We start from the raw sequence: 18,653 nt of genomic DNA on the forward strand, positions 1-18,653 counted from the left end.
GGATACACACAGGAAACTGTTGAGCATGGAAAAACCCAGCGGTGTTGCAGTTCTTGACACAAACCGGTGTGCCTGGCACCTACTACCATACACCATCCAAAGGCACTTAAATCTTTTATCTTGCCCATTCACCCCCTTTAGCCAGCAGCATACCACCCTGTATTCCACTGCTGGCTTGCTGCAGAAGCTAAGCAGGGTTGGTCCTGGTTAGTCCTGGATGGGAGACCAGATGCTGCTGGAAGTGGTGTTGGAGAGTCAGTAGGAGGCACCTTTTCCTCTGGTTTAAAAAATGAGCCCAATGCCACAGGGCAGAGATTGTGTAGGGTGGTGTCTTTTGGATGGGACGTTAAACCGGTGTCCTGACTCTCTCTGGTCACTAAAGATCCCATGGCACTTATCGAAAGAGTTGGGGTGTTAACCCCGGTGTCCTGGCTGAATTCCTAACCTGACCCTCATACCATCACGGTCACCTAATCATCCACAGCTTACAATTGGCTCATTCATCCCCCTCCTCTCCCTCTATCTATTCACTAGGTCGTTGTTGTAAAATGAGAATGTGTTCTCAGTCAACTTAGCTGGTTAAATAAAATGTTAAAAATAATGACAGGTACACAATCCATGTCTCAAGGCTTAAACATATTTCTTTAACTTGTCTCCTCCCCTTCATCTACACTGATTTGAAGTGGATTTAACAAGTGACATCAATAAGGGATCATAGCTTTCACCTGGATTCACCTGGTCAGTCTGTCATGGAAAGAGCAGGTGTCCTTAATGTTTTGTACCAAATAGCTGTAAAAAACAAAACATTTAAACAATGTTACTTTTGTCTTCTGAATAGGAGGGTGGATAGAACAATAAAATAAATAAAAATGAAGAGTATGTAAGTGGGTTCAGGGTGGTGAGTTTCCCCCTAGACTGGAAAGAGCTTTGGGTGTCATGTAAGTCCAATAAATTGCAATTATTAAATGTTTTGTCATCTTCCATAGCTTGAAGACCATGCCTTTGTCCAGAGATGGAAAATGGTACAAAATATCAAAAAGGTGGACTGCAAGGCTATGTTATGTTAAATAAATAAATAACTATATTAAGTGCCTAGATGTCAAATAAAGTAACAGGGTTGGCATTTTAATCTTAAATCAGCCAAAAAATGGCCAATTTCAAACATTTTAATTTCTGTGAACATTTCTATGAAACTGTACGTTTTACTTGTGGATTTGGAAAATGTAAAATCATGGCAATTTGTTTGTTTACATGCCATTTCAAAAACAATGCAGATATTGGAGTAAAAATCTAAACGCAACATGCAACAATTTCAAAGATTTTACTGAGTTAAAGTTCATAAAAGGAAATAAATGCGTTAGGCCCTATTCTATGGATTTCACATGACTGGGAATACTGATATGCCTCTGTTGGTCACAGATACCTTAAAAATAATAGTAGGGTGTGGATCAGAAAACCACTCAGTATCTGGTGTGACCACCATTTGCATCATGCAGCATAACACATTGAGATGATCAGGCTGTTGATTGTGGCCTGTGGAATGTTGTCCCACTCCTCAATGGCTGTGCGAAGTTGCTGGATATTGGTGGGAACTGGAACATGCTGTCGTACACGTTGATCCAGAGCATCCCAAACCTGCTCAATGGGTGACATATCTGGTGAGTATGCAGGCAATGGACTGGGACATTTTCCTTGCGACATGGGTCCGTGCATTATCATGCTGAAACATGAGGTGATGGCGGATGAATGGCACTGGGCCTCAGGATCTTGACACAGTATGAGCTTTCCTGAGACGGTTTCCAACAGTTTGTGCAGAAATTATTGGGTTGTTCAAAACCACAGTTTCATCAGCTGTCCGGGTGGCTGGTCTCAGATGATCCCGCAGGTGAAGAAGCCAGATGTGGAGGTCCTGGGCTGGCGTGGTTACGAGTGGTCTGCGGGTTGTGAGGCGGGTTGGACATTCTACCAAATTCTCTAAAACTCTGGTGGACATTCATGCAGTCAGCATGCCAATTGCAGGCTCCTCAAAATGTATGTGGTATTGTGTTGTGTGACAAAACTGCACATTTAAGAGTGACCTTTTATTGTCCCCAGCACAAGGTACACCTGTGTAATGGTCATGCTGTTTAATGAGCTTCTGGATATGCAACACCTGTCAGGTGGATGGATTATCTTGGCAAAGGAGAAATGCTCACTAACAAGGATGTAAACAAATTTGTGCACAAAATTAGAGAGAAATAAGCTTTTTGTGCGTATGGAAAATATCTGGAATCATTAATTTCAACTTTCAACATGGGAGAAACACTTTACATGTTGCGTTTATATTTTTGTTAAGTATATTTTGTTTAAGACAAATAACTATGAGTTAGGGCAAACACAAGCTTGCAAGCTGAGTTTGAATAAGACATCCGATTACCACTTTGCATTTAGAATGGTTGGTTTTATTACGGATAATAAATGACCACATCATTGATGGATCACTAGATAAAATAAATGCATGTCTCTCGTTATAGGTGTCATCACACTCCCTCATCTGATTGGTCGACCCTTCTGACTTTGTGGCTGTGGTAACTAATGACGACCTCTTTCCGCCTGTTAACTCTGTCTCCCCTAGTGGCCCAGCTGCGCCCTGCCTGCCAGCAGGTCTACAACCTGTTCCACCCAGCCGACCCCTTGGCCTCGCGCCTGGAGCCCCTCCTGGAGAAGAAGTTCCACCTCCTGCCCCCTTTCAATGTTCCCCGCTACACACGCTTCCCCCTGGGGGACGGCAACTCCGCTCTACTGGGTGAGCACACTGGACTGAGTACTGGAAACATGTACACACACACACACACACACACACACACACACACACACACCCCTGTACCTGTTTTAGCAAATAACTGTTGTGTATTTATATGCAAAGAAAAATGTACACATTTTGTTACATTCATAGGTTATATAACCTGTGTTTTGATTATCCATTGGGGACTCTGTGTGATGTAACAGGGTGTGTAGAAACTGACAAATGTGATGGATTATCTAGTTAGTTTTCTTTCCCACAAGGAAATGTCTCTGAGACATTTTGCCAGTGGTCTGTGGATTGCTATTAGAGGCCGAAAAGTCCTTCAAGTTAAGGAAAATGTAAAATGTTTCTATTGTTTGTGCTTCAAGTCTTTGTGAAGCACTGTTCTCATCTATATGTTTTCATGGTCCTGCTGGTTTCTGTTGTGGCTGGCTAGCCCTTACAGTAGAGTAACCTTGCAGGCTACACTGTACCCTTTCTGTTTATGTAGGGCTCAATGATACACTATTATTCTGCTATTCAAGAAGTAATGCTAGAGACTCAATCTCCCCTTTGCTGATAGTCTTTTCCACTCATGGATATCCTTTAATCAGCAAGAGCAGCAAGGGAAGTGCTAGTTGTGAATGGCTACTAGTTGTGATTATTTTTATCTTGGATATGATATAATAGATTGTTAAGTAATATGATGATAATTTTGATCTAATGAGCTGTCAGCCCATATCCTCAGGTTTACTGTGTAGCATTGAGAAAGTTTTAAAGATTCATTTTGGTTCGTTAATCAGTGTGTGCTGAGGTACATTTAAATATGAGTTAGAGTCAGCCGAGTCTGAATTAGAATCCAATAACAGCATTCCCCATCTACTGCTCACTTTAGCTCTATTCTAGAACCTGTTGTTGCCTTAGTTACTGCTACTGCAGTATTTCCTGGGCTTGATTCGCCTTTGCTGTCTTTTCTGTGTCTTCATTGTCTCCTTTTCCTCTCCTCTCTCGGCCTCCTTCCCCATCTCTGCAAAACCTGTCCCCTTCCCCTGCCCCCTCCCCTCTGACCCCCCCATCGCCCCCTCTAGTGGAGACAGTCCAGAGCAACCCTCAGCTCCTGCTCGATACTGGGCCCCCCCTCTCTTTCCGCTGTCAGGAGCCCATCAGCGAGACCTGCATCCCTGTGCCGGTGCTAAACTGGCAGGAGGGCTCCCTCAAGGCCACACCTGCTGTTCTGGAGTGTGTGTAGCGTCTCCTCTTCACCTCTCGGGGAAGTCTCTCACTCTGTGTCGTACACGTGTATTTTTGTGTTAGTTGCAGTTCCACCTTCCCTTTCCACACTGACTGTGTCTGTGTGTGTATGTTTTTAGATCCTTACCAAAACTGGTGCATGAAAATGCTGTGAGAATGTTACCCTAGTCAAGAGTTGGGGTCACATTACTGACTGTTCCAGGTCAAATATGTCCTGCATGACATGTCCTGCCCTGTTTCTGCAGTTCTCAGTCCATTACCTTTAGTATAGCTCATTAGCATGGCTTTCAGAGCCTGTCTGTTTACACTACCTCCACGAAAATTAGGTCATTTTGCTCATCAAAATGTAAAAGTCATTATTGTTGTTTGCATTTTAGTGATTTAGAGAGACAGCAGTGGCTGTCACAGTGAATGATTCAGAGAGGTACTTGTAGGAACCCTTGACCTGGAAGAGCCTGTCCTTGTTTTGCTGTCTTGTGCTTGCTGTTACCATCAATTATTTATGTCCTTTGTAATGGTATGAAAATATGTTACCACTATCTGCATTCATTGTTGTGATGTGGTTTCTTTGCTGTTGCAGCATCTCCTTAACGACAAATACAAGCGTTGGGGAGTGAGTAAAGGTGATAGGCAAATGTCTCCTTATAAACCATAACACTGTGACTAGAGATCTATCTTCTCCTAGTGGGTGATTTTGCCAAATCGGTGGCTTGGAAGCTATACTGACTGTGTTGCTCAGATGTCTGCTTGAAACACCCACTAAAACCATGGCCTGGCCCATCACATTTCTTGGATGCAAACCCCTTCCTTCTCATCCTGTTACCTCCCTGTTCATCCACCTCTCCTCTTGTCTATGTCTAATGGGATATCCTTGTTTCGGCTCAATAGCGGATTTTGTTCAGTCTCATGGTGGTGTCTTCATGGACAGTTCGTACCCCTCCTCCCCCGTTACGGGCCCCCACTGCCGGGGCCTGCGGAGGGCCAGTGAGGTCAGCATTGCCAGCCAGGTCTCAGGAATGGCAGACAGTTACACTGCCACCAACATAGCCAACAGTAAGTGTTCTCCTTACCACAAGTATCTCTCTCTCTCACTCACACTGCTCCATCTCAACTCCTCTTTCAGTCAATCTCTTCTCTAGACTCACTCACTCACTCACACACACACTCACACTGCTCCATCTCAACTCCTCTTTCAGTCAATCTCTTCTCTAGACTCACTCACTCACTCACTCACTCACTCACTCACTCACTCACTCACTCACTCACTCACTCACTCACTGCTCTATCTCAACTCCTCTTTCACTCTTCTCTAGTCTTTCTCTATTTCTCTCTCTCCTTTCTCTTTTCTTTCACCCCCTCTCTCCTTTCTCTCTTGCTCATCCTACTCCACTTCACTCCTTCATTCTCACCCCAATCCTCTCTCTCTCTGATTCTCACCCTTCTTACTCACACTCTGCACACATCACTCAGTGCGTCGGATCCCGAGCAGCTCTGTAGTGACCCAGTTGTGGCCTGCATTCACAGAATAACCACTTAGTTACCTGCTAGCTCAGCTCCAACACATTACGATACCTGTGATGGATTACACTGCTCTAAGCCCCTTCATCAGAGAGGGAGCATAACATCACCACAGACATATCATATCCATTGTTCAAATTCAATGTGCCAGAAGATTAAAACATGACTACTGAAGAAGCAAAAGCTCACGTTCTGTCACTGCGTGTTTGTCCTACTCTGAGCCATTGTTTGAATGTAAATGCAAAGGAGGAGTTCTGCATTTATTTAATGTGTTTGCAATGCATGTAAAGAGACCCTGTTTCACTGAGTCATTCCTGCATCGTTCGCACCTTGTCACACTGTCTACCCAGATGCCCAAGCTTCTTTTGTGTTTGATGTAAAGAAGAATGTCTCCCAAAGTCTGGCTTTCCCTTGTAATCTCTGTCTGAAGTGGATATGTCCTAAATGAGGACCAATAACACAGCTTTCAAACATTTACTAACGTTCTACTCAGTTGGGAAGTTGTAGTAGTGCGTTGATGAGGTCATTGCTTGTCAAAAGCAAGTGTCATAGAATGTTTTTGCCGCTGTTCAGAAATGCAACAAAACAGAAAATACACACACAAAATGAGGATGAAAATGGGTTTTGTCAAAAGATAATTCTAACCTTCCTTTTTCAGTTTATATGAGGACCAGTCGGACACTTAATTGATTACTTTGTTTTGAAGTCAGTTTCAGGTTGTGAATGCAGCTTGTAGCAGAAGTACTTTACACATGTTTGCAAACTGGAATTAACTGCCCTATAAGATACTGTCCTCGACAGTATGAAAACAATTCCTTTTGACATTATTCCTCATTCATTTTCACGTGTTTTTTCTTTTTGTTTTGTTTCCCATAGCACAAGCATGCCAAATTAACCAAACCAAAAACTCCCTTTGGGACAAAGCCTTTTGTCTCAAATCGCCCTGACATCACAAACCAAATTCTCCCTGAGAAGCCCCCTCAAGTCCCCTAGAAAAGAAAGGAGTGACCCAGTCCCAGGAACTACCAATACAGATCCAGGAAATGGGCCACAACTAGACCTAGAGACCCAGAAGCCAACGGAGGTGTGAGCCCCTGTGGCTCTGGTCAGTTAGAGAGACACTTTTCAGCTGGCCCGGAGTATGCCATATATGACCTGGTCTCCCTGGACTCTCAGGCAGAAGTGGATCAGGGTATTCTTATATAACACCATACCCTATCAACTATGTACCAAATCCAGGCTCAGCCTACTACTGACTTCTCTTATGGGAAATCCTAATATATTGGACAATCAATCTCTTTTTAACATGGTTCTTGTCTACCAGAGATTTCTCTCAGCTTTTCTCGGTTTATTCCTTTCTGTTTCTATGACGATCCTTTTCCCTGGTGGACTCTGTTTTTTGAATACAGCACAGTCCCATTAACTTCACAAACTAGACCAGTAAGAGAGACCCTCTACATACTGAGATGATATTGTGACTTTAGAAGTGTAACATACCCATCATCCAAATGATATAGCAGGAAGGCTACTTGCCCAACTTCCCAGTCTCTGCTTCATAGTTGACATAGGCACGTTTGTGATCAGTCCACAAGAATAAATAGTTATTCAGATATTTGTGCCCTAGCCTGTTCTGGAGGCAAACATGAATTCATCAGTGACAGTCCCAGTGTGAATCCACTTAGTGAAATTTTATTTGGCAAACTCATTTAACCATTGTCCCTTTTCTTCATATTTAATACAAATAACTGCAGGTTTGTTGCTATTTACGTTGACTCGTGTCTTGAATCAACTTTAACAATGTAAGTATTGCATAATAATGGTTCTCTTCCTTATCTATATGTATTTAAACACTAACAATCTTCAACTCCTGTCTTACTTCCCTTGTAGCTGAGGAACCGCTGTGGACGATCTGGGCTTTGATAGTGGTTTATGATTGAATACAGCCTTCAATACAGCCAAACGGTTTATGATTGAACTTTTCCAGGGGTGTGTATTGGGATGTTTTGCCCCTCTGCCTTACTCACAATGCAACCATTCCACCCCACCCCACCCCACCCTTACCCATGTACCCCCTCTCACCATGCAGTCGCAGCTCGTTGGTGGGGCACCAAGCGTGTGGACTTTGCCTTGTACTGCCCTGATGCACTGACAGCCTTCCCCACAGTGGCACTACCGCACCTCTTCCATGCATCCTACTGGGAGTCCACTGATGTAGTGTCCTTCCTGCTGCGACAGGTGAGCTCACCCCACAATCTTCCATGGCCTGTGCTTCTGGCCCCCTTTAAAATATACACTAGTGTGGCTATGGTGAGTATGTGTGGTGTCATCTATATGTTTATTTTAGGTTATGAGACATGAAAACTCCAGCATACTGGAGCTGGATGGTAAGGAGGTGTCAGAGTTCACTCCATCTAAACCCCGGGAGAAGTGGCTCAGGAAGAGAACCCACGTCAAGATCAGGGTACAGTCTGCTGCAGCTAGAACAGTGTTGACCACTTGAAGAAATTCACTCTTGCTAACACTGTAATTGTGTCTCAATCTATTTATGTGTGTGTATTTCTTTGACAGAATGTGACAGCCAATCATCGTGTAAACGATGCAGTGTTCACAGAAGGTGGGCTGCAGATCGTGACTGGCCGCTTCATGTACGGACCTCTGGACATGGTCACACTGACTGGGGAGAAGGTAGGCTCTCTCTCTCGCTCTCTCTCAGCGATCAGTATGATCATTTTCCATTACAACAATGCAAACAGTGGGTTTGTAACACACAAGGTCCTATATACAAATGTACTTATCCCTCCATCCACCTTATCCATATGTACTTATCCCTCCATCCACCTTATCCCTATGTACTTATCCCTCCATCCATGAGTCTTATCTGTATTTGTTTGCAGTTCAAAATACGCTACATGTATGTGTGCATCTTCAATGTGTTTGTGTTCAAAGTGGTTGTATATCTATCTCTATGTTGGTCCTTTGTAGCTCAGTTGAAAGAGCATGGCGCTTGTAATGCCAGGGTAGTGGGTTTGATTCCCGGGACCAGCCATATGTAAATGTATGCACGCTTTGGATAAAAGTATCTGCTAAATGGCGTATATATTATGTTTACAGGTGGACATCCACATCATGACACAGCCCCCGTCTGGAGACTGGGTGTACTTTGACACGGAGCTGACCAACAGCGGTGGCCGTGTGTCCTTCATCATCCCAGAGAGCAAACGGCTGGGGGTTGGTGTCTATCCGGTCAAACTGGTGGTCAGGTGAGACTGGCATCTATGGCATGCTCTATAATATATGGTCTCTCTCAGCCAATCTAGTCCTGAGGCTTCAGAAATGGTGCCCTCTGTTTTTGGAGGGTTTTAGGTGACTCTGTCAAAAAACACTTACATCTCTTTTTTTATTCTGTTCCTCTGCCTCTTTATTTCTTTCCAATTGTCTCTGTCTCTTCTCCTCTATCTTCAAATTGTTTTGTGTCCTATCACCGACAGGGGGGATCACACATTTGCAGACAGCTACCTGACAGTGCTTCCCCATGGGACAGAGTTTGTTGTGTTCAGTATAGACGGCTCATTCGCTGCCAGCGTGTCCATCATGGGGAGTGATCCCAAAGTTCGAGCCGGAGCAGTCGATGTGGTCAGGTAACATGCACCTGGCATCACCTGCGATTGGACAGTCATAAGCATCTGCCAAAATGATTTCTGTCTCTATAACCCGTTGTGTTGCACTCTCTCCACTCTTTCTTATACCTTTTGATTTCTTTCCAGGCACTGGCAGGACCTGGGCTATTTGATCGTCTATGTGACGGGGCGTCCAGACATGCAGAAGCAGAGAGTGGTGGCCTGGCTGTCTCAGCATAACTTCCCCCATGGCATCGTCTCCTTCTGTGATGGCCTGGTCCACGACCCACTCAGACACAAAGCCAACTTCCTCAAGTCACTCATGGAGGTCAGGATGGCAGTGGGGGTTAGGTGGTGGGTTTGTTGAGGGTACTGGAGTGGGTAACAGAGGCTGGGGGTAGGTTCAGGAGTAGATGAGGGCTAAGTGGAATGGTGCAGAAGACAATGAAGGGAGAGGAGATGATTGAAGAGATGGGGCAGACAAAAAGATTAGGAGAGATTGTCAAGAAAGTACATTTTCTTGGTCCTAATTTATCGATGACACTTGATTCGCTGGTTCCACAGGCTCACATGAAGATCTTTGCTTGTTACGGTTCTACCAAAGACATTGCGGTCTACACCTCCATCGGCCTCTCTCCCTCCCAGATCTACATCATTGGCCGATCCTCCAAGAAGATGCAAGCTCAGTGCCAGGTACGATACACATGCACTGACTTTTTAGTTTAGTCCTGGTCCTCTAGTTTACCATATGTAGCACTTCATTACATTATATGACTGTCTCTTTCCCTGCCTGTCCCAACAGTTCATTACAGAGGGCTATGCGACCCACCTCTCTCAGCTGGAGTACAACCAGTGCTCTCGGCCAGCAAAGACTAGCAGTGCCCGCATGGTCCTACGGAAAGGCAGCTTTGGTCTGGGTGCAAAAAGCGACTTCCTACGGAAGCGGAACCAGCTGCTGCGCACCATCTCCGCCCAGCCGGCCTCCAGCTTGCCCAGCGGCAGTGGCCACAGTAGACCAGAGCGCACACAGAGCCAGTCAGACAGCCACAGCCAGCATGGCCCTGGACCAGCCCAGCGCAGCATGAGCATTACAGCAGGCTGCTGGGGCCGCAGTGGTAGCACCAAGCTGGAGCCTGGGGTGTTCAAACCAAAGTAGGAGGATGAAATTGAGCAAGGACAAAGGTGATGAGGAAAGGGAAAAACTGCAGAAAGAGAAATTCAAGAAATTAAGATTGAGATGACCAGAGAATAATTTAAAGACAGGGGAGAGTGAGATGCTGGTCGTAGGCTTTCAAAGCTCTAAATACAGAGACAGGAAGAAGAATGAGAGAATACATGCGGTAAACAGGTCAATGGAACTTGGGGAAAGCGCAAGCTGATCGAACAAAGTGGATATTCGGCAAATCCATCAGGATTGATGTATTCTAACAGGCCCACAATGTGGTTACTAAAATCCGATTTGGATATATTTGGCTGTTTTCGCTGCATAATATATAAATATCTGATAAATGCTAACTCTGGTTCAAATATATGGTAGTAACGCCAGCCATATGGAAATCGTTGGTGGTAATTGAAGCCGTTTTTAAGTGTAATGCTTGGTGACATAACAATGTATTGGGGTTGACATCCATATAAGCATTATACTCCAAATTATAAACTGGGTGGTTTGAGCCCTGAATGCTGATTGGCTAACAACCTTGGTATATTTAACCTTTATTTAACTAGGCAAGTCAGTTAAGAACAAATTCTTATTTACAATGACGGCCTAGGAACAGTGGGTTAATTGCCTTGTTCAGGGGCAGAACGACTGAATTTTACCTTGTCAGCTCAGGGATTCGATCTAGCAACCTTTCGGTTACTGGCCCAACGCTCTAACCACTAGGCTACCTGCGGCCCCGGTATATCAGACCGTATACCACGGGTAAGACAAAATATTTATTTTAACTGCTCTAATTACATTGGTAACAAGTTTATAATAGCAATAAGGCACCTCAGAAGTTTGTGGTATATGGCCAATATACCATGGCTAAGGGCTGTGTCCAGGCACTCCGCGTTGCGTCGTGCAAAGGACAGCCCTTAGCCATATACAGTTGAAGTCGGATGTTTACATACACCTTAGCCAAATACATTTAATCCTAGTAAAAATTCCCTGTGTTAGGTCAGTCAGGATCACCACTTTATTTTAAGAATGGGAAATGTCAGGATAATAGTAGAGAGAATGATTTATTTCAGCTTTTCTTTCTTTCATCACATTCCCAGTGGGTCAGAAGTTTGCATACACTCAATTAGTATTTGGTGGCATTGCCTTTAAATTGTTTAACTCGGGTCAAACGTTTCGGGTAGCCTTCCACAAGCTTCCCACAATAAGATGGGTGAATTTTGGCCCATTCCTCCTGACTGAGCTGGTGTAACTGAGTCAGGTTTGTAGGCCTCCTTGCTCGCACATTCTTTTTCAGTTCTGCCCACAAATATTCTATAGGATTGAGGTTAGGGCTTTGTGATGGCCACTCCAATACCTGGACTTTGTTGTCCTTAAGCCATTTTGCCACAACGTTGGAAGTATGCCTGGGGTCATTGTCCATATGGAAAACCCATTTGCGACCAAGCTTTAACTTCCTGTCTGATGTCTTGAAATGTTGCTTCAATATATCCACATCATTTTCCGTCCTCATTATGCCATCTATTTTGTGAAGTGCACCAGTCCCTCCTGCAGCAAAGCACCCCCACAACATGATGCTGCCACCCCTGTGCTTCACGGTTGGGATGGTGTTCTTTGGCTTGCAGGCCTCCCCCTTTTTCCTCCAAACATACAGTGAGGGAAAAAAGTATTTGATCCCCTGCTGATTTTGTATGTTTGCCCACTGACAAAGAAATGATCAGTCTATAATTTTAATGGTAGATTTATTTGAACAGTGAGAGACAGAATAACAACAAAAAAATCCCAAGTCAAAAATGTTATAAATTGATTTGCATTTTAATGAGGTAAATAAGTATTTGACCCCTCTGCAAAACATGACTTAGTACTTGGTGGCAAAACCCTTGTTGGCAATCACAGAGGTCAGACGTTTCTTGTAGTTGGCCACCAGGTTTGCACACATCTCAGGTTGGATTTTGTCCCAGTCCTCTTTGCAGATCTTCTCCAAGTCATTAAGGTTTCGAGGCTGATGTTTGGCAACTCGAACCTTCAGCTCCCTCCACAGATTTTCTACGGGATTAAGGTCTGGAGACTGGCTAGGCCACTCCAGGACCTTAATGTGCTTCTTCTTGAGCCACTCCTTTGTTGCCTTGGCCGTGTGTTTTGGGTCATTGTCATGCTGGAATACCCATCCACGACCCATTTTCAATGCCTTGGCTGAGGGAAGGAGGTTCTCACCCAAGATTTGACGGTACATGGCCCCGTCCATTTGATGCGGTGAAGTTGTCCTGTCCCCTTAGCAGTAAAACACCCTCAAAGCATAATGTTTCCAGCTCTATGTTTGACAGTGGGGATGGTGTTCTTGGGGACATAGGCAGCATTCCTCCTCCTCCAAACACGGCGAGTTGAGTTGATGTCAAAGAGCTCCATTTGGGTCTCATCTGCCCACAACACTTTCACCCAGTTGTCCTCTGAATAATTTTGATGTTCATTGGCAAACTTCAGATGGGCATGTATATGTGCTGTCTTGAGCAGGGGGGCCTTGCGGGTGCTGCAGGATTTCAGTCCTTCACGGCGTAGTTTGTTACCAATTGTTTTCTTGGTGACTATGGTCCCAGCTGCCTTGAGATCATTGACAAGATCCTCCCGTGTAGTTCTGGGCTGATTCCTCACCGTTCTCATGATCATTGCAGCTACACGAGGTGAGATCTTGCATGGAGCCCCAGGCCGAGGGAGATTGACAGTTATTTTGTGTTTCTTCCATTTGTGAATAATCGCATCAACTGTTGTCACCTTCTCACCAAGCAGCTTGGCTATGGTCTTGTAGCCCATTCCAGCCTTGTGTAGGTCTACAATCTTGTCCCTGACATCCTTGGAGAGCTCTTTGGTCTTGGCCATGGTGGAGAGTTTGGAATCTGATTGATTGATTGATTGCTTCTGTGGATAGGTGTCTTTTATACAGGTAACAAGCTGAGATTAGGAGCACTCCCTTTAAGAGTGTGCTGTTTAACTCCCTTTAAGAGTGTGCTCCTAATCTCAGCTCGTTACCTGTATAAAAGATACCTGGGAGCCAGAAATCTTTCTGATTGAGAGGGGATCAAATACTTATTTCCCTCATTAAAATGCTAATCAATTCAAAACATTTTTGACATGCGTTTTTCTGGATTTTTGTGTTGTTATTCTGTCTCTCACTGTTCAAATAAACCTACCATTAAAATTATAGACCGATCATTTCTTTGTCAGTGGGCAAACGTACAAAATCAGCAGGGGATCAAATATTTTTTTCCCTCACTGTAACAATGGTCATTATGGCCAAACAGCTCTATTTTTGTTTCATCAAACCAGAGGACATTTTTCCAAAAAGTAGGATCTTGGTCCCCGTGTGCAGTTGCAAACCGTAGTCATTTTAAAAAAAAAAAATGGCAGTTTGGAGCAGTGGCTTCTTCCTTGCTGAGTGGCCTTTCAGGTTATGTCGATATAGGACTCGTTTTACTGTGGATATAGATACATGTTTCCTCCAGCATCTTCACAAGGTCCGTTGCTGTTGTTCTGGGATTGATTTGCACTTTTCATACCAAAGTACGTTCATCTCTAGGAGACAGAACGCGTCTCCTTCCTGAGCGGTACGACGGCTTCGTGGTCTCATGGTGTTTATACTTGCGTACTATTGTTTGTACAGATGAACGTGGTACCTTCAGGAGTTTGGAAATTGCTCCCAAGGATGAACCAGACTTGTGGAGGTCTACACTTTGTTTCTGAGGTCTTGGCTGATTTCTTTTGATTGTCCTATGATGTCAAGCAAAGAGGCACTGAGTTTGAAGGTAGGCCTTGAAATACATCCACAGGTACAGCTCCAATTGACTCAAATGATCAGAAGCTTCTAAAGCCATGACATCATTTTCTGGAATTTTCCAAGCTGTTTAAAGGCACAGTCAACTTAGTTTATGTAAACTTCTGACCCACTGAAATTGTGATACAGTGAATTATAAGTGAAATAATCTGTCTGTAAACAATTGTTGTAAAAATGTGTCATGCACAAAGTAGATGTCTTAACCGACTTGCCAAAACTCTAGTTTGTTAACAAGACATTTGTGGAGTGGTTGACAAACAAGTTTTTTTATAACTACAACCTAAGTGTATGTAAACTTCCAACTTCAACTGTACCACACCCCCTCGGGCCTTATTACTCAATTTTACCCCAACATTGTGTTAAATACATGTATTATAGCACAAACAATAGCATAAATGTAGGTTAATTTTGATGGGCAACAATGAGGAGATTGGGAAGGGGTGGTTGTGTGTGTGTGGTGTTTCCAATGTTTTGGTCAAATTCCATTGATCTCTTTGCCACATCTATACAGCATTGAAAAACGTTGGTGCTACGAACCAGTCTTTATTAAAGCAATACCATCAATATACCTGAATCAACCAAAACAACCACAGGCGGAGGCGGAGGCAATGTCTCTTTTTTTCTTCGGACATTGACACAATGGAGAAAAGCCGTTTAAGAAGCATCTTATTTAAGCAAGGAACATGCATGCACAATACACAAACAAACCTCTGGCCAACAATAGGAAGAGACTCCTAAAGAAAGAGACTTGGACTGTTTCCGAGTTGCATATTGTTCTAGTTTTTATTTATCATATTCATCCTATATGTCTTTAATACCATATCGATATACACAGTGTGTCTCCTGGACTCCAGCGTCCTCATGCTGCCAGTTTGGTTTAACTCCTGATAGATCCATGTTCCCCATCTCCCACCCTGGGTTATGCAGGTGGGTTGTATCCTCCCTGCACCATGACACAGTCTAGTCTCCAGAACCTCACACATACAGCCAAAATAGAATTATAGCAGTGCATCAGCAGCTGCAATACTCAAGTCTGTATACCAATTGCGCTTTGATTACAGTTGAGACCCCAATCATTGTCTGTTTTATCATACAGAACATGTTACATTATAGTCCACTGTAATCATTGCCTTTAGTATATTTATGTATATCACTTGCAGGGCAAACTTGTATCATTGTAAGATGATGTGCCAAAGTAGGCAGTATGCTCAATTTACTACTGCACGTGAAGGGAGAAGCTAAATGGAAGATGTCTGTTGAGACAGACTGAAACTGCTCTGTGGACCTTGTTTGGGTTGATTGATGGTATAGTTGAAGATAACCGAGGCTTGTATATAATATTGTATGTAGAGCTGAGGTCAGGCCTACCAAGGGGCAATTCTCTGGTATCCTCTTCACACTGAGGAGATACACATTCAGGATACACCTTTTTATTATTATTTAACAGGATACATAGATATAAATGTATATATTCATTTTTTGTGAATAGAAAAACAATTGTTTTAGTTCTTCTAACTACATAGTGTTTCATTTTTTTATGTTCGTATCTCATGCAATCATCCGCAGCAGCCAATACACAGCAGGGGTATTTGTCTTGCATAGTATTGCATTTCTACCACATCGACTGATCATGCAAATGGAAAGACTTGTGTTAATGTATCTGCTATCTTAATGTGTCATATGTTTATTATGATATCCACTACATGACTAAATGTATGTTGACACCTGCTCGTCAAACATCTCATTCCAAAATCGTGGGCATTGATATGGAGTTGGTCCCCCCTTTGCTGCTATAATAGCCTCCATTCTTCTGGGAAGGCTTCCCACTTAAATGTTGGAACATTGCGTCCATTCAGCCACAAGAGCATTAGTGAGGTTGGGCAATTAGGCCTGGCTCGCAGTCGGCGTTCCAATTCATCCCAAAGGTGTTCAATGGGGTTGAGTTCAGGGCTCTGTGCAGGCCAGTCAACTTCTTCCACACCGATCTCGACAAACCTTTTCTATATGGACCTTGCTTTGTGCACGGGGGCATTGTCATGCTGAAACAGGAAAGGGCCATCCCTAAACTGTTGCCACGAAGTTGGAAGCACTGAATCGGCTAGAATGTTATTGTATGCTGTAGAGTTAAGATTTCCCTTCACTGGAACTAAGGGACCCAAACCATGAAAAACAGCCCCAGACCATAATTACTCATCCACCAAACTTTACAGTTGGCACTATGCATTTTGGCAGGTAACGTTGTCCTGGCGTCCGCCAAATCCAGATTCATCTGTCTGACTACCAGATAGTGAAGCATGATTCATCACTCCAGAGTACGCGTTGCCAAAGCTTTACACCACACCAGCCGACTCTTGGCATTGCGCATGGTGATTTTAGGCAAAACCTATTTCATAAAACTCCCGACGAACAGTTTGATTAGATTTTTACGTTCTACACGCTCTAGCACTCGGCGGCCCCGTTCTTGTGAGCTTGTGTGGCCTACCACTTCGCGGCTGAGCCGTTGTTGCTCCTTGACGTTTCCCCTTCACAATAACAGCACTTACAGTTGACCGGAGCAGCTCTAGCAGGGCAGAGATTTGACGAACTGACTTGTGTGAAGGTTTGTCTATGGAGATTGCATGGCTGTTTACTCAATTTTCTACACCTGTCAGCAACGGGTATGGCTGAAATAGCCGAAGACACTAATTTGAAGGGGTGTCTACATACTTCTGTATATATAGTGTATTTTGAAAGTCAATAATTTCCTGAGCTGTAAATGAGGCATTCAATGTTATTGAGCACATAGACAATACTATTTAGGTTCAGTTCGGAGTTATTTGTTGATGCCTCCTATGAAAAGTCTGTAGATATTTGTAATAATATGCTTTGAAAAGAAGGAACATACAGTAGAGTTAGTGATTAATCTTAGGTTTATTCATGCAAATGTTTACTTCTTCCCTGTTTCAAAACTGTGTAGAACTATGACTGTAATGGACCACGGAGTACTGAAATGTTAGTGAGAAGGTGCAATATTACCCACAATCATACCACAGCAGCAGATCCACCATATAGAAAGAATGCCACAATGCATTGACAATCAGTTAAGCAGGCACATGCAGCAGCAGAGACAGAACCTTGTGCTAACACACTCACAAAATGTCTAGGTGCCGTGTGATGAGACATACGGGTAGAAACATTTTCAAAGCACATGATGATCATAGCAAATTGTTTAGACAAATGGGATCTTGGTTGAACGGTCATTACATTTCTGGCGTGATCCAGGGACAGCAAGGAAGACGGTGTGAGGGGTGTATGGGGAGGGAGGACCATCACGGTGAAGTGGGGTCCTCGCAATCCATACAGATTGCTCTGGTAGGGCATGAATGAGGCATCAGACTGTCTATAGCCCTGTTTATACCTGGTACTAACATGTGCCCCAAGTCCTGATCTGGTCCACATTCTGATTGTGCCCACATTTTCAGATGGGTGTAGACTATTAAAAGACACAATGTGATCAGATCTTCCTGACCCCCTCCGGAGGTAGGAAGGCACGCACTGTCTGGATCTCAATCAAGTGAAAGCAGATATGGATGGTCAAACCATTTAAATCATTATGCCAGCCTCTAAAATCATTGACAGGTAGCACAAGTGACTTATGGCATCAGTAAATAAATGTAAAGAAACATTTAATTTGTATTATTTTGAAAGAATATCTCTCAAATACTTCGCATACAGGGAGGCATCAGCTGATCTGGTCACAATACGGACACTAGAGCTGGGCGATATGGACAAAAATCTATATTACGATAAATTGACTAAACTATCACGATAACGATAAGTTGAATGAAATGTATAAGCACCAGTAATTATTTCACCCTGTCAACTACCCCTACAACTTTGAATGTTATCAATTGTTCCATTAGCAATATTAGCAGACAGGCCTATTTCATTACAACTTCACATTCCTCTAGTAAAGGCTACTTAGCATTATCAGTCCTCGATAAACTGAATATTATCGAAACCGACCATTTATCGTCCCAGCTCTAGTAGACACGACTAACATTAAGAGTGATTGGATCACACAACTCACATCTAAGAACAAGGTTTACATGAGGCTATTGTGAACCCAATGTTCTAGAATCCTTGCTTTACCACCAATTAATCTCATACATATAATATGAGATCATGCTATTCCTGTCCATTGCCCTACTATAGGCATATTTCAGGGTGACCCAGAAAGCATCGCCCCAAATACACATGAACATGCAACAGGCATGGTAAAGGATGCAGTCAGTTGAGCTGGAAGGGCTTGTGTTGTGAAGCAATTCCGTTTTTAACTGATACTTTGGGCTACGAGTCACTGTTCATATGATATGCTTGACCTTTTTTAAAAGTCGCACATAACTATGGGCAACCCATATGGATTTCTCTGTAGACAACACTGAGTCTTTCTGTGCATCCTAACAGTGAAATTGGAGAAGACTGGTTAGCACATCCAGCTAAAAGAAAACATACACCCATCTAACAATTATTACATGG

General features: G+C 43.5%; 1 protein-coding gene across 1 annotated transcript in view; it reads left to right on the plus strand.

Annotated features, from left to right (window-relative positions):
* LOC115140081 (membrane-associated phosphatidylinositol transfer protein 2) overlaps positions 1–17,799 on the plus strand; it is a 97,304-nt gene extending 79,505 nt beyond the window's left edge. The window contains exons 15-24 of the mRNA XM_029678150.2: positions 2,615–2,785; positions 4,904–5,068; positions 7,620–7,768; positions 7,878–7,994; positions 8,102–8,218; positions 8,645–8,793; positions 9,022–9,171; positions 9,298–9,478; positions 9,715–9,843; positions 9,953–17,799. Coding sequence (XP_029534010.2) covers positions 2,615–2,785; positions 4,904–5,068; positions 7,620–7,768; positions 7,878–7,994; positions 8,102–8,218; positions 8,645–8,793; positions 9,022–9,171; positions 9,298–9,478; positions 9,715–9,843; positions 9,953–10,306 — 1,682 coding nt within the window. The 3' untranslated portion in view covers positions 10,307–17,799. The remainder of the gene's footprint in view (positions 1–2,614; positions 2,786–4,903; positions 5,069–7,619; positions 7,769–7,877; positions 7,995–8,101; positions 8,219–8,644; positions 8,794–9,021; positions 9,172–9,297; positions 9,479–9,714; positions 9,844–9,952) is intronic.
* The last annotated feature ends 854 nt before the right edge of the window (positions 17,800–18,653 follow it).

This window comes from Oncorhynchus nerka, linkage group LG13 (genome assembly GCF_034236695.1).
Source record: "Oncorhynchus nerka isolate Pitt River linkage group LG13, Oner_Uvic_2.0, whole genome shotgun sequence".
Taxonomy (NCBI): Eukaryota; Metazoa; Chordata; class Actinopteri; order Salmoniformes; family Salmonidae; genus Oncorhynchus; species Oncorhynchus nerka.